The sequence below is a fragment of the Muscardinus avellanarius genome, assembly GCF_963383645.1.
Source record: "Muscardinus avellanarius genome assembly, chromosome: 19".
In the NCBI taxonomy this organism is placed as follows: Eukaryota; Metazoa; Chordata; class Mammalia; order Rodentia; family Gliridae; genus Muscardinus; species Muscardinus avellanarius.
Window position 1 is genome coordinate 21,338,937 of NC_137805.1, and position 16,241 is coordinate 21,355,177.

General features: G+C 53.5%; 1 protein-coding gene across 3 annotated transcripts; it reads left to right on the forward strand.

Moving 5' to 3' along the window:
• Positions 1-1,405: 1,405 nt before the first annotated feature.
• On the forward strand, positions 1,406-16,147 carry YTHDF1 (YTH N6-methyladenosine RNA binding protein F1; the record flags this gene model as incomplete). Of its 3 annotated transcripts, none has more annotated exons than XM_080716214.1 (5): positions 1,413-1,439; positions 1,869-1,893; positions 2,973-3,052; positions 10,023-11,573; positions 16,121-16,147. In XM_080716214.1, the coding sequence occupies 5 exons, from the start codon at positions 1,413-1,415 to the stop codon at positions 16,145-16,147; spliced, it is 1,710 nt and encodes a 569-aa protein (XP_080572340.1). The 3 variants fall into 3 exon arrangements, with proteins under 3 accessions (XP_080572341.1, XP_080572340.1, XP_080572342.1); XM_080716216.1 differs by having other exon boundaries at positions 10,053-11,573; XM_080716215.1 differs by lacking the exon at positions 1,869-1,893 and having other exon boundaries at positions 1,406-1,439; positions 10,053-11,573.
• Between the last annotated feature and the right edge of the window lie 94 nt (positions 16,148-16,241).

The following is a 16,241-nucleotide window of genomic DNA, read 5'->3' on the forward strand; positions in this document are numbered from 1 at the left end:
GAACCTGTGATCCTCCTGTCTCTGCCTCCCCAGTACTGGGATTACAAACGTGTACCACCATGCCCAGCTTTATTTTTTCTTTCGAAACAGAGTCTCACTAAGGTGCTAACACTGGCCTTGAACCTGTGATTCTCCTGTCTGAGCTTCCTGTACTGGGATTCCGGGTGTGTGCCACTGACTAGCTATATGTGATGTTCAAACCTACCCAAATCCATGGACTTCATCTTGGCATGAACTGCCCACAGCCCTAACATATCAACATCCCCATGTAGCCAGATAGCTCCTCAGAACATCAGGCATGCCTCCTGGCTCTGAGCTAGGCCATAGTTTCCCAGGTATAGCCCAGGCAGGGGACCAGGGAGACTCAGCAATGGGCAACCGGGAATACTGGAACGCAAGCAGCCCTCCCTGGGGCCAACCGTTTGCCTCCACCCCCTCCTGCAGGGGTGAGAGGTTGTCTTGCCTGGCTGAAGGAGGCGCAGGCTTGGAACTGCCCCCTATGAACCACTGCGGGCCCCCGGCCCCTGTTCACTCTGCCTCGTGAATCTGCCTTGACCTGCTTTGGGGAGCCCGCTCACCTTGCCTGCCTGCCACCCTGCGTGAGCCAGCATCCAGGTCTGTCCCCTTAGCAGGATGAGGACACCCCTCAGATCCAGGTCCTTACGATGTGCCCCAGCCAGAGAAAAGAAAGCAACCTGGAAGTAGTCTGAGTGGGCATTGGCCCCAGGGCAGCTGGACTGAGAGGGCAGGGAAAGAGTCCACCTGGGGGTCCTGGTGGGTCGGGCGAGGAGGACCAGGCTTTCTCATGAACTTGGAGCCATAAAGGGGCTGTGCATATGTCCACGAAGACCAAAGGCCTGTTGCCCAGCTAGGGCCCAAGCGTGGCTGAACTTTCTTTTGCTCTGGTGAGGAATCCACCCCGTAGCCTTGGTGGCAAGAGCGTTCACACAGGGTGGGAGGGGCCGTGCGGCAGGTGCACCGCAGACCACCGCCGCGGCCCCGCGCTTCCCGAGGCTTCCCACGTGACTCCCCGGCTCGCCCCGCCCCCTCCAGGAGGCCCCGCCCCGCCGCACGAGACTGGGACCGCGGCGCGAAATCCGGTGCGCCGGACGGCCGTGCGCAGGCGCGGCGGCGGCGGCCCGACGGCGCTCCCAGCCTGCCCCGCGTGCTGACGTCGCGCAGCCTCGTCCCGGCCGCCGCCGCCATTGGAGTCGGCGCCCCCTCAGCGCGTCCGCCCGGCCCTCTGCCTGCCCGCCGCTCCCGGCTCGCGTGACCCGCCGCCGCCGTCGCGCCCGGCCGCGCCCGAGGAGTGGGCGGCGGGTCCCGGGCCGCACGCGCGGGCTGACAGGCCCGGCCTTGCGGGAGGCCCGAGCCGGCGGGCGCCCGGCCCCGCGCCGCGCTGTTCATGAAGCATGTCGGCCACCAGCGTGGACCCCCAGGTAGCGGGCCTGGCGGGGCCGCAGGGCTCGGATCTGGGGTCGCGGAGCCGCCCGGGAACCTCAGGGCCGGCCAGGCCTGGGGGCCGGGGCCGCGCCGGTTCCGCGCCTGGGCCCTGGGTGTCGGCATGGGGGACCTGGAGGCCAGGCAGGTGTCCTGGGCGCGCGGCTGGCCAAGGACTTGGAGGCAGGCCGCGGGCCGGGATGAGGGACTGGGCCGAGGACCTAGAGGCCTGGCCAGGACTGCGGAGCCGGGGTCATTGGGTCCGACGGCGGGGTCGCGGGTCTGTGGTGCGGGCGGCGGGGCAGGGGACCCGAAGCCTGGGCCTGGGTCGCACCGCCCGCCGGGGTCCATTCTCTGGAGAGTAATTTTGTCTTTCTTTTCCCGGGCTGGGTTGTGTCCGACTTGCACGTCCCGGCCTGTGGCGACAGAGAACAAAAGGACAAGATAATAAAGGTGAGGCAAGTTCCAGGATGGCCATGGGGGAGTTGGACGAGGATGGGGCGGCCCCCGCCCCTGTGGCAAGTCCACGAGCCGCATCTGGAACCGGAAACTTGCCCAGCTTTTGGGAGATGAGACTTTGCAGATTCCTAGAGATTTGACAGGTTGAAGACAGGGGCATTTCAAGAAGTAAATAAATGGGTGCTCAGAGTACTTTAGCCCCTTCCTCCCCACTGGAAGGTTGTTGATTTGATGAGAGGAGATAAGGCACTGCCTGAGGGACAGGTGCAGAGGCCAGCGGTGGCGTGTGACCAGCTCTCTGCCGCCCTTAGGGCTGGCCCTTGGGAGATGCACTCAGCCTGAGAGCCCTGCGAGCTAGCACCATGTTCCTGTAGTGATAACCTTTGTCTCTAAGTCTGCTGTCATCTCTTGTGATATTCTGGCTTGGGGTAAGCCCTCATAACTCACTCTTCCTGAGAACCACACACTTGATGTTTACTTGGAAGAATGTTTTTAACCAGTGTGTGTGTTACTGGGGTGTAACCAAATATGGTTCATCGTGTTTTAAGATGGGGAAAGACCCAGTAGTTTATTTACCTTTCCTTTCCTTTTCTGGCTGAAGATTGTAACAGTGGAAAGTAAGTGGAGAACCAGATAATAGTGAGCTTCAGTTACAGCCTTCCTAGGTGAACATCCTGTTCTCAGGTCTCCACGAGCAGCTGGGCATTCAGCTGGGCATTTGGAGGCTCTGTCCTCCGCTTGCATCACTAAAATAGATTTTATTAGACTTTGTCAATTTTCCAACACCTGGTTGTGAACTCCTTGAAATTTTTTTTGCACTTGTATTTTGTAAACAAACTTCCTAAGAAATTAAAATTAGATTTTTATTTAAAATGTAGATTAAACTATTCGGTCTATATCACCACTTTAATTAGTTGTGAAAATACCAGATCTGTACTGGTTGTGCCCATTTCTAAATAAAGTCATGGTTCCTACTAGAAATTGATGAAAAGAGGCATTGCTAACGTTTATTTTCATGCTTAAAAGTAGTCTTTTGAAACTTGAAGATAACATTTTGCAACTTCTTGTTCTAGTACAAAATGGTTCTTTGCATCAGAAGGATACAGTTCATGACAACGACTTTGAGCCCTACCTTTCTGGACAGTCCAATCCGGTGAGTTGATTTGGTTATCATGTGATTATTTTAAAACTAGTTTTAATTATTTGTAACATCTTTGTTGTCACATCTGACTTTCCTCTTACTTTAAACAAGAAAGAAGACTAGAAAGGATTAGAAACCACAGAATGGTCTTGAAGACTTGCTTTGAAAACTTCCTTCTGCTAAACCTGGGGCACAAGTGTGTTGCAGGTGTTTTTTCCCTGGAGGAAGCAGCACCCTGTTGAGGATGGGAGGCAGGCAGAGTCCTAATGGACCCGTGGTATATAGTGTCTTGCAGAGTGCAAGTGTGTGTGTGTGGTTCCTGGAGTGTTCTGACACATTGTGTTTGGCTCTGGGGTGTCAGAATTGTGGTCTCGGAGGGTGGCCAAGTTCTGGCCGTGAACTGGATTTCTAATGAGGGGGAACTCTAACTCTGCCTGTGTCAGGCAGCTCACCTTCCTGTGCCTCGGTTTCCTTTTCTATAAAACAGATAGTTGGAAACTCCCAACAGACATGTCGGGAGGGTGACATTGAAGTGTGCCTGTGAAGTACTCAGTACCCCATACAGGCCTGGCAAGTCACAGTGGCTTTGGTTTTCTAGGTAGTTCAGGGATTCTCAACCTTGCTACTCTGACATTTGGGCCAACACATTGTTTCAAAGACTGTATATTGTAGGAAGGATATTTAGCATCCTGCCTGGCTTTGCCTCCTAGATTCTGTGAGCACCTCCCACAGTCACCGCTCCACCCCAGATAGGGCATTTGCACATATCTTCTGGGGACAGAATCGCCCTCATTAAAAACCACTGGGTTGCCAGGCATGGTGACCCACACTTGTAATTCCAGTACTTGAGAGGCTGAAACAGGAAAGATTGCGGGTTTGCGGCTAGCCTCAGCTGCTTAGTGAGGCCCTTTGTAACTTAGTGAGCGACCCTCTTTCAAAATAGTTAAAAATAGGGGTGGGGGTATAGCTGGGCGGTAGAATGCCCCTGGGTTCAATCCCCTGTACCGCAAAAAGCACTGGGTCAGTGGGAATTAGGGTTAACCATAATATCTGCCATTTTTAGCATGTACTGTTTATGTTTACTTAAGAATGAAACTAGGCTTCTCCCCAGTAATGGAATGAAACTAGCCTGCCAGTGTTTTCATCTGCCCTTTTCTAAGGCATCTGAGAACTTTTCTCCATCCTCCTCCTTTCCACTCCACTTAGCAAGTTAACAGCTTCAGAGCCTGAGAAATGTACGGGGAGCGTTGACCCACCAAGCTTCTGGGCAGAACAGGGTGTTACAGAACTGACCTGGTGTCAGCCATGTACTTTTTGCCAGAAGTAATGGCCAAACATTAAGTAGAGCCCCCACCCCGTTTTACTTACTTACTTATTTATATATTTATGGTATTGAACTCGGAAGTGCTCTACCTTTGAGCTATACCCCCAGCCTGTTTTATTTTTTGTTTGGAAAACAGGGTCCCATTAGGTTGTTGAGAGTCTCACTGTGTTGCTGAGGCTGTCTTCGAACCTGCGATCCTCCCGTCTCAGCCTCCCAGATACTGGGATTGCAAGTGTGTGCCACCACACTTTGCAAGTCCATGCTTCTGAGGGGTTGGTAGCAGATTTTAGGTGAGGAATCTGAGGACCTGGGAGATCACGGTCTGCCCGGTGGAGGAGCTGGTGACAGCAGAGCCAACGCTCACTTGGAGGACGTGCAAGCATGTAGCGGATGCCTAGCCTTCTGTCTTCATTTCTTCATGTGAGACCACAAAGCTGTTCTCCCTCCTTGCACTGAATTCTCCTTATTTTGCCATTTCCATCATGAGTTATTTGGGAATTGTTACTGCCTCTAGATTTGGGCTTTTCTGGTGCAGGCTGCCATATAGAAAGGTTCTCTTCCATTCTTAGATGACCGCGGTGCTTGGTGCCCATGCAGTCAGGGGAGCTCCTGTGTGGCCGGTGTCGGTGAGCTTGGAGTCACTACCGGTGTGCTGAGCACCTCCTGGGCTGGGGTGCCTCTTTGAGGCATTACTGACGTATGGTAGACTACGCCTGTTTAGTGGACGGTTCTGTGGCTTTTGACCTTCCGGCAGGTGCATTTGCGGAGCTATGACAACGTGAAGCTGGTGGCCCCTCCGCCCTTGTCTTGCAGCCAGCAGATGGTGTGTGGCGAGGCACTGTGCTGCTTCACTGTGTGGAACTGCTGTTGAGAGTGAAAGGTCCGAGAAATCAGTCCTCAAGAGCACGCGAGTAGGTGGAAGTGTTGCTCATGGGGCTGCAGTGGGTGGTCTCCAGAGAGGCCTCACTCTTCTGCTGGGTCAGGCGCTAGCTCTCCTACTTGCCTGTGGCGTGGCCTGTGGCAGCTCCATGTTCCCCTCTGGTCTGCAATGTGTGCTTGGAACTGAGGGGAACTGAGGGCTCAGTGAGGGGCTCAGGGTTGAGCTTAATGGTCTCGATTTCCTTATTTGAGCTTATGTCTGCTCAGGCTGCCTAGTTTGCTGACTCCTGTGGTTTTCTGAAAGGTAAGGAAGGACTACGAAATGGCCCAGAGTAGGTCCTGCTCAGTGTAGAAGATGCTGTCTGTGTGACATCCAGGTTGGAAGGAGATGCTGCTGGGCCTGGGCCTTCTGCACCAGCCACTGAGCAGTCTGAGCGTGTTCTGTGACCTCTGACCGGCACACAGATGGCCAGGGGCACCTGGGCACAGTGGAGGTAGTGCCTGCCCCCGCAGTCAAGGCACTCAGTCATCAGCATACCTGTGCCCACTTGCCAACACATCTGACAGGAGCAGAAATGAGGGAGCTAAAGCATTTTTGGTTTTCTCTTTAATAATCCAGTTATCTTCTAGGTGTGATATAGGACACTCATTTTATAAGAATATTTCATAAGGTTTCCTGTTGTGAGTTCCACTGCTGGTGATTTGTAATTTTTTTTTTCCTGAACCACTTTAGGAAGCCACACTTATTTTGATTTTGGGGATTGAACTCAGGGGCATTCTACCTCCAAGCTACACTCCTGGCTCTATTTAATTTTTTACTTTGAAATGGGTTTCATTAAGTTGTTAAGGACCTGTGCTCTTCCTGTCTCAGCCTGCCAAGTACTGGGATGACAGGCACGTACCACCACGCCCGGCTAAAGCCATGTCCTTTAAAAAGAGGACTTTTTAAAGTCTTCTTGTTTAAGGGTTGGATTTTATCTTGAGCAATCACTTGCAGGGTGGGGGGTAGTTTCGTGAGTTTAGGAAGTGCTAATGTTTAGTGTGGCATCACTCAAAGTCCCTGGTATATACGGTCACTCAGGTGTGGTCTCGAGTGTGGCTTCGTTAAAGTTTGTATCTCTATACTTTGGGAGAAGCTGCTGGCCTGGAGAGTTGTTGTCTTGAAAAGTTGTGCTTACCCCTTGCCTAAGGTTTCTGTCAGGATTGGCTTAGTTTTTCACCCAGTAGTGCGAGCCAAGTTAAATAATGCTATTTTTTGTCACAGCGTCCTCAGCCTGTTGCATTGTAAAGAGCTGGCCGAAACTTGGCAGCTGGCTTAGTCCTGAATCCAGGTGATTCTGGTGGGCTCAGGATGACCTGAAAGGACAGCAGACGTGGTCATCCAGGCTTGTGTCTATCAGAGGTTTCTGTAGCTACGCCTGAACAATACAGGTTTCTTAAAAGGTCCATGGGGGCGCCCACTAGGTAGGTAGGGATTTGCCATCCTGCCTGCTTCCCAGAAGTGTGGCTGGAAGGACTCCGTAAGTCTTCATGTGCTCCTTATTGGCGATTGCTATGGCGTACGCAGAAATTCTGTGTCAGAAACTGCTGTCTCTGCCTATTGGCCAACCAGCTGAGGGGCCCAAAAGCTTCCAGGACCAGCCTTGAAGACATACAGGAAAAGTGACGACCAAGTAAGTTTGGGGTTTGGGGCTTCTGAGGCAGGAGGTCGCCCTGGCAGGCCTGCCCTGTCCTGGTCGGAGTGCCTTCAGGGCTGCGTCCCAGGTCACTGGCCAGCACTGCCCTCAGTGCTCTTCCCTCCGCGTCATTGGCTCGATGGGACCGGCTACATGCTTCGCAGCATCATGCTACTCAGATGCTTGCCTTGGGCTCAGGGGGACCTTCTGCTTTCCCTCCAGCCTCTCTGTTGCTCTGGTATCAAGTCAGTTTGTGAAACAGTGTTGGAGTAATTTTAAGAATTCATTACTTTTTTCTTACTGTCTTTTAAAGTCATTAAAATTAAGTATGGAAAAAACTGCTCTTAATTCTAGGATGGGTTTGTGGCTTTGCTAGATTTTACTGTTTGGTGTTTCCAATGATCTCTGCAGACAGATCACTGATATTTAAAATTCCTTCATTTCTTTGGAGTATGTATTATTTCTTAGTTAATCAAGAGAAGGAGCCCAAGAGTCCAGAGTTGTGTTTTCCTGTCAGTGGGCTGACTGCCTGAGAGGGTGTTGCCTTGGTGTGGGCATGTCGTATCTAGGCCTGTGGTTGGAGGTCTTGGGTGTGGCAGTGCTGCCCTCTTCTGAGGAGGCATTTGGGAGCCAGCTGTGCTCTTAGAGTGAACTGTTGACGTGTGAAGAGCAAGCTGTGAGTTTGTTTTCATAACTTGGTTCATTCAGCAGCGCCCTGCTAAGTAAGTGTTCCCATTCTTCGACTGTGTTGTGGAGCTGCCAGGCGGGGGGGTCTGGGCCACAGCCTGCGTCCCCTCCAGGACTTGGCAGTGAGTGTGAGCACTGAGCTGGTGTCTGGCTGTTCAGGAGGTCGCAGGAGGCTCAGGGCTGGACCGGCTTGTGTGCTTCACAGGCGGCCCAGGTGTGTTTCCAGGGTGCACTTGAGGGACTGTGCAGTAAGTTGAGAGCAGAGCAGTTGGCTTGGCACTACAGATCCAGCAGCAGCTCCCATCCCAGGGAGGGCTGTTGAGCATGTGCAGTGCGGGAGCAGCCGCTGCAGGTGTCTTCTGTGTGGTGTGGCCTGTTCCAGATAGCTCTGCAGAGAAGCCTGCCTTACTTTCAGAGACTGGAGGGGAATATGACCGAGGCAGTAGAAAGTGGGTTCTCAGCATTGCGGGGAAAGCTGAGGTTGGCCTGTGGCCTGGAGGGTGGGACTGGGGCTGCCAGGAATGGAGCCTGGCCACCAGGCCTGCAGCCTTGAAGTGCCAGAGTTTTTGCAGGGAACTGTGAATCTAGGGCCTTGAGATTAGGAATCTTTTCCTTTGTTGCATGCATGTAGGTGTTCAGGAAAGAGCTTGTAGTGTGAGTGGTGTTGCTTTCTCGGCAGCCAACAACTACTGCTGCTTATTCACCGCCCAGCTGACAGCTCCGAGCAGGCAGAGAAGGCAGGGCTTCTCTGGCCACCTCTGTCCTCCTTGGCATGTGTACGTCTGCGCGAGCTCCTGGTTCCCTGGCCCTCCGCTGTGATGGTTTTTGCAAGAGAAAGAGAGTTAGAACCTTTGTGTTAAGACCTGAAGGAGCCAGAATTTCAGGATTGTTTGGCTCTGTGTACAGCTGTGCTTGAAGCCATGTTACCCAGGTCAGGTGGTGCTGTGGCAGGGAGCATGGGCGTCCTGCCCTGTGTGCCCATTTGATGGGAGCACCTCAAATGGATTTCAGGGATAGCGTTCGCATAGCTTGACACGCACTCTCTCTGTCCTAGTTAGGACTTGCAGGTAAAGGTCTCTGGCCTCACTGATGTGTCTGTCTTGCACTGTGGCCAGGTGGGTTAACATGCTACACAGCCACTAGGGCTTCTCTTCTTCCTTCTGCCCTCTACGTGCATGTTAGGGCTGAAGAGGGGGAGGAAGGCTGGCCTCTCTTCGGAAGGACCACCCCCTATCCATGCCATGCATTCTCCTCACAGAGTGGGTCCCCACCAGACCTCCCTCCTGGCCGCCCTGCTGCAGAAGGCTGCTTGAGGGCTGCCGGGTGGAGGCACTTACGAGGTAGGTTGCTGCAAAGGAGCAGGGACTGAAGAGATCTTTTTAAGGGACAGTAAGCTCAAGTTTTCTCATGTTTATGGAACATCGATATGTCCCACTTGTTGAATCCCAAAGATTTCATCACAGGGGAGCAAGTGTTTTAACAGATGATTCTGAAGTGTCTGCTGACCAGTGGCGCTCTGGCCTTGAGCCGTGTGTTCCCACCCCCCAGCACCCTCCACAGTGCAGCACTCTGCAGGAGAGCATCTTGAGTGACTCGGACAGTGAGGCAGGTGGCTGTCCCTCGAGGAGACTCCTCGCCACTGCTGACCTAGGCCCAGGTGCACGCTGGGCAGCTTCTCAGGCAGCCCAAGAGGCACTGAAGCACTCCATCCCCCACCAGGCCCAGCCACCCAGGCTCCTGCTGCTGCACAGAGGTTCCCTCTGCATGGCAACGGGGTGCCCCAAGTGAGCTGCTTCGTTCCCAGAGCTGGGGCCCCACACTTGAGGGGCTCACTCCTGCCAAAGAGCTGGAGCCAGCCAGGGCCCTCTGCTGCCTGGCCTGCCCTAGAGCCAGGGTGGTGCCCAGAAACCATGTGATGTCAGACCAGAGGGAAGGTAGCTGTGAGGACAGGCCCTGGAGCCCTAAGGAGTGAGGAGTCCTGAGGGCCGGGCGTGGGAAGGGTGTCGCACCCAGAGGAGGATGCAGCAACTGCTCAGGGCTGGAGCCGCCTGTCCTCGACTGCTGACTTGCCATCAGAAGCATCTCTGCCTCCCCACTGTGCTGTCAGGAGGATAGAGAAAAGGCCCAACTCTGGATTCCTCTAGATGGAGGAGTCTCGAAGGGAAACGCCAAGGCCCTAGAGAAGCCCAGCTCTGTCAGTAGACTTGAGCTCAGATTGTTGTGAATGATGCTTTGTGCTTTGAGATGACAGTCGGGTTGTAGTAATCACTTGTCCCCCTGGCTCCTGACTCTTCTCACATCCGAGGCCTTAGTGTCCTCTTAAGAGTGAGTCGCCCTGCATGGTGTCGGGCTAGTTTTTGCTCAGCTTGTGCTTGAGAGGTAGTCTGTGGGCTCAGTGTTTCCTCATCTGTGATAGCAGTCTAACTTACCACATTTGTTTTCACAGAGTAACAGTTACCCCTCGATGAGCGATCCCTACCTTTCCAGCTATTACCCACCGTCCATCGGATTTCCATACTCCCTCAATGAGGCGCCGTGGTCCACTGCAGGGGACCCTCCGATTCCATACCTCACCACCTATGGGCAACTCAGTAACGGAGACCATCATTTCATGCATGATGCTGTTTTTGGGCAGCCGGGGGGCCTGGGGAACAACATGTATCAGCACAGGTTTAGCTTTTTCCCAGAAAACCCTGCATTCTCAGCATGGGGGGCAAGTGGTTCTCAGGGGCAGCAGACCCAGAGCTCCGCATATGGGAGCAGCTACACCTACCCGCCAAGCTCCCTGGGTGGCACCGTTGTGGATGGGCAGACAGGTTTTCACAGCGACACCCTCAACAAGGCGCCTGGTATGAACAGCCTGGAGCAGGGCATGGTTGGCCTGAAGATTGGGGATGTCACCACCTCTGCAGTCAAGACAGTGGGCTCTGTTGTTAACAGCGTGGCACTGACAGGTGTCCTTTCCAGCAATGGTGGGACAACTGTAAACATGCCAGTTTCAAAGCCAACCTCGTGGGCTGCCATTGCCAGCAAGCCCGCAAAGCCACAGCCTAAGATGAAAACAAAGAGCGGGCCCGTGATGGGAGGCGCCCTGCCTCCTCCACCAATAAAGCATAACATGGACATTGGTACCTGGGATAACAAGGGGCCTGTGCCGAAGGCCCCGGCCCCGCAGCAGGTACCATCTTCCCAGTCTGCCCCGCAGCCCCAGCAGGTGGCCCAGCCTCTCCCAGCTCAGCCTCCCCCATTGGCCCAGCCACAGTATCAGAGTCCTCAGCAGCCACCCCAAACCCGCTGGGTCGCTCCTCGCAACAGAAATGCGGTGTTTGGGCAGAGTGGAGGGGCCGGCAGCGATAGTAACTCTCCTGGAAATACCCAGCCTAATTCTGCCCCCAGTGTAGAATCTCACCCCGTCCTTGAGAAACTGAAGGCTGCCCACAGCTATAACCCCAAGGAGTTTGACTGGAACCTTAAAAGTGGACGGGTGTTCATCATAAAGAGCTACTCTGAGGACGACATCCACCGCTCCATCAAGTATTCCATCTGGTGCAGCACCGAGCACGGCAACAAGCGTCTGGACAGCGCCTTCCGCGCCGTGAGCAGCAAGGGGCCCGTCTACCTGCTCTTCAGCGTCAACGGGAGTGGCCACTTCTGTGGGGTGGCCGAGATGAAGTCCCCTGTGGACTACGGCACTAGCGCCGGGGTCTGGTCTCAGGACAAGTGGAAGGGGAAGTTTGACGTGAAGTGGATCTTTGTCAAGGACGTACCCAATAACCAGCTCCGGCACATCAGACTGGAGAACAACGACAACAAGCCGGTCACCAACTCCCGAGACACACAGGAGGTGCCCCTGGAGAAAGCCAAGCAAGTGCTCAGGATCATCGCTTCCTACAAGCACACGACCTCCATCTTCGACGACTTTTCTCACTACGAGAAGCGGCAGGAGGAGGAGGAGGTGGTGCGCAAGGTGAGTGCTGGGCACCTGCTGCGCTGCGCTGCAGGTCCCCATCCTGAGCCCGCCTGGGCACCTGGGCGGTGAGCAGAGCAGAGGGGCTGTCCACTGAGCTGGGGCAGTGACAGGCAGTGCCCTGCTGGCCTCTGCAGGGAGTTCAGAGCATGGGGGAAGCACTGCGGAGCTTCCTCAGGGACCTGGTCACTGGGAGGATCCAGTGATGTTGAGTTTAATAATCGTAACTTTTGATTGCTTTTCAGGTGTGTGTGTGTGTGTGTGTGTGTGTGTGTGTGTGTGTGTGTGTGTGTGTGCGCGCGCGCGCGCGCGCGCACTTGGGAATGAACCTAGGGGCACTCTACCTGAGCCACACCCCTAGCCCTTTTATTTTAATTTTTTATTTGGAAGCAGGGTCTTATGGAGAACTCACTGAGTTACTAGGCAGTGATTCTTCTGTCTCAGCTTCCCAAGTACTGAGATTATAGGTTTGTGCCACCAGGCCTGACCGCTTTTCAGTTTCAAGAAGCATAGTCAATTGGGACCATTGTGCACATGTGGTTACAGAGATATGTGGGAGTTGCTCTTGTTCTCTCTCCTCCTGAAGCTTGATCTCTCGGTGCTCCTAGCCTCTGTCCAGCGCAGTGTTCCCAGGTGCGGGGAGGGGGTGGGGAGGTACAGAGGTGGGGGCGGTGGCCAGCACTTTGCTGTGCACCGCCCTGGGTCTCTGGCTTCTCAAGCACTGCCCATCAGCAGCTGGAAGCTCTGGTCTGGTCTAGAACTGGGGATGGAACCCAGGGGCATTCCACCTCCGAGCTACACCCCCATCCCGATTTTTTATTCTTTATTTTGAAACAGGGTCTCACTGAGTTTCAAAGGGCCTAAGTAGCTGAGGCTGTCCGCAAACCGCGATCCTCCTGTCTCAACCTCCTAAATGCTGGGATTACAAGTGTGTGCCCCATGCCTAGCCCTTATTTTCTTTTAAAAACACTATCCTGCAGTCTGGGAAGTTTAAACCATTTAAATAGTAAGAGAATGGTAGGGGAGGAGTATGTTTGGAACCCAGGCATTTTATCAGTAAACAGATACATTCAGATCTCTGAGTTGGTCCTAACTGCCTCTTAGGTTTGTGTAGTAAAGCCACTAGGGATCTGAGCCTCACACTTCCCTGGAGCCAGTGTGTCTGCTCTTGAGAACCCGGGCCAGGTACCCACAGGTGCCCCCCGCCCCGGAAATGGGAAATATGGGCCTGACGTACTTCATAAAGCTCCCTTCATCTGAGGCCCCTTTCTTCACGCAGTGTCAGTTGGCAGAAGCTGGGTTCCAGTCTTCTCTGGGTCTGTGAGAGGAGGAAGTGCTTATGGGCATGCAGTGTCCTGAAATGTTTGGGGCAGAGGTGAGCAGAGGCCCCGTGGCAGTGCTGGCACCGATGGCTTCCCCTCGTGTGGACAGCCTGGGGTTCACAAGACTGAAAAGGTCGGGGGTGTTACTCTTTTCCCTGCATTCGGCTTTTTAGGTATAACGTATAATAAATACAGTCATGTGCCACTTAATAGCGCAAATTCTGAGAAAAGTGTTTTTTGGGGGATTTGAGGCCCACAGACATCATAGAGCCTTAGTGCAAACTAAGATGGCTCCGGTGCTGCCAGTCAGCGTGGTGCTAGGGGACTGCTGTCATATGCAGAATGTCATTAATACCGTTCATGGCTTGCTGGATTTGCAGGTTAGAATAGGATCATTAGTGAGTTTAGGTCTGGTCTTAGACTGCTACTTGACAATGTGTGCATGTTCAGTTGTTCCTCTTAAATACTGAGTACTTGGGTTTTCCTGAAGCGACACTTGGTCCCAGAGGTTGGTGATAAGCTTAGGGTTATAACTCTACCCATGATCTGGTAGGTGTTTTTGAAATTAGTGTCCTAGCTGGGCATGGTGATGCACGCTTGTAATCCCAGTACTTGGGAGGCTGAGACGGGAGGATTCAGGTTCGTGGCCAGCCTCAGCTACTTAGTGAGGCCCTCTGCAACTTAGAGGTCTGGGTTGTAGGTTGGAGGTAGAATGCCCCTGGATTCAATCCCCAGTAACACACACACGCACGCACGCACGCACGCACAGTCCTAAAACTTGCATTATAACAACTTGATGCTTAGACACTGCATTTTTTTTGTTGAGCCTCCTGCTTGTGAGTGACCTGCAGGGCCCATGAGCATCTGCCTGTGGTCAGGATCTTGGCGGGCCTCCACTACCTGTCTTAGGAGAATTCTGGAAGGAGCATGGTGACCTTCCCCAGAGTGTCAGCACAGATGCGGCTTTGCCTCAGAGTTCAGTGCTATGTTAATCTGTGCCATGGAGAGCACCAAACAAGAACACTGACTTGCCCTGGCCTTGGTGGGATTGCTGGTGTCTTGAGCTTCCTGCCAGCAAAGAAGAGAAGGTGGCCTGTGGTGGTCCTCAGACTGGTGCATACTGACTGCGCCACGTTGGGCTGTCTGCCAGGCACTTTAGTCTCCTGATAGTGGGTTGTAGTTTATTTAGGAGTCAGAATTTGGGCGTTTTGAGTTGAGACTCAGGGTCTCCACTGAGGAATGCCGTGTGGCCTCCAGATTGAGGGATGCTGCAGTCAGGAGCCATGCCTTCCTTCAGCTGGGAGCACCGCAGCTGCTGGTGTGAGGACAGACCTCACACAGCTGTCATTTAAAAGGAAAAGTCAGTGCTGGGCATGGTGGCTCAGGCTTGTAATCCCAGCATTTGGGAGGCAGAGACCGGAGGATCGCAGTTCGCGGACAGCCTCAGCTACTTAGCGAGACTCTTCAAATTGTGAGACCCTGTTTCAAAAAATAAAAAAGACTAAAAAAATAGGGCTGGGGCTGTAGCTTGGAGGTAGAATGCCCCTGGGTTCCATCCCTGGTACTGCAATAAATAGATAGATTAGATAGATAGATTAGATAGATTAGATAGATAGATAGATAGATAGATAGGAAAGGCAGCTGGGCAAGATGGCGCACGCTTGTAATCCCAGCATTTGGGAGGCTGAGACAGGATCGCGGTTTGTGGACAGCCTCAGCTACTACTTAGAGAAGCCCTTTGTAACTTGGTGAGACCGTTTCAAAATAAAGAATAAAACAAAATAGGGCTGGGGGTGTGGCTCTGTGGTAGAATTCCAATCTGGATTCCATCCCCAGTACAGCATAAAAAATAAATAAAAGGTAAAGTGTAGTTAACAGTTTTGCAAAGTCCCCTTTCAAAATTTCCCTGTTACCCTGTAAAGTGAGGCAGAGGGCCTCACTGAGTTGCTGAGTCTGGCCGAGAACTTGCAGCTACTTGTCTCAGCCTCCCAAGAATGGGATTCCACGTGTGCGCCACCACCTGGCTGCAGACCAGTCGTCGGCTGCAGCCTTCCTCCTTTCAATGCATCATTAGCAGCATTTTGACTCAAGAGCGAATCTTAAGGGAGTGAGATGTAGAGTTCCTAATTTCCCAGTTACGCACCAGAGTAGGGAGCTATGTTAGCTATCAGAGGAGGACCTGTCGACCCTGCTCGTTTCTCCAGGCACCCGTAGCCTCCTCAGTGGTGACTAGTCGTGGGAGGAACGTCCTCAGAGGCCTGCCCTGGGCCGTGCACTGTTCACCCCAGGCCCCAGGCTAGGCCGTCGTTGGCAGGACATGTGTTGTGTTCACTAGCCGCACGTAGGGTGGGTGTGCACTGCTGCACCTGTAGCCATAGGTGTAGTGCTTGTGTCATGCATCAGGGAGGTTTTCATGCTGAGAGCTGAATTAATTAAGTAGCTAATTCTTGTGGTGCTGGGGATTGAACCCAAAGGCATTCTACCATTGAGCTACACCCCCAGCCCAATTTTATTTCTTATTTGGAAATAGGGTCTTGCTAGGTTAATGAGAATCTCACTAGCTTGGACCTGTGATTCTCCTGTCTCGGTCTCTCAAGTACTGGGATTACAGTACTGCCCCACCACACCCTGCTGAGAGCTGACTTTAGATTCTACAGAGTTGGGAAGACCCACTGATGAGAAGCCGGGTGGGCAATGAGGAGAAAGAATTGGATGTAGATCCCAGACTTGTGCATCAAGCACACACTGGGAGAGGGCTGCCTTCGTGGAAGTAGAAGTGAGCCTGGAAAGAGGGGCTCGCCTACAGGTGCTGTTAGCTGGCCCGGACTTGGGCTGGTGGGAAGGGCCGTGGCTGGTGGTCCCCGTTTGTCCTCCTGCTCTGCAAACCAAGGGACTCAGAGCTTGCTTTCCCGGCTAGTCGTACTGTCCTCTGAGCCACCAGGGGGCTCAGGTGGGAGAAAGGAGGAGCAGCTTGCAGGTAACCGGCTCGGTCGCCGTCCAGGCTAGCTCTCGTTCTGTGCTGTAATGTTTTCCATGCCATGACAGCACACGGAGGGAACGCTGGCATGGGTGGCAGCCGCCTTGGGAGGGTGGGCAGACCGTGGCCGCCTGTGTGGGTGGCTGCCTGGGCCTGGTGGGGCCTGCCCCTGAGCAGGCGCACTTCTGTGGGTGCATGGCGGTCACCTGTGTGCACGTGCTGAGTTAACCACTCTCCTCTTTTTACAGGAACGGCAGAATCGAAACAAACAATAAGGACAAGCAGTTTCTTGTGTGGTTCGCAGCTGACTTTGAAAACAGTTTGGAACTGTATGCTTGGTGCTGTCTCCGGCGTCAGCTCCAGCGTGTC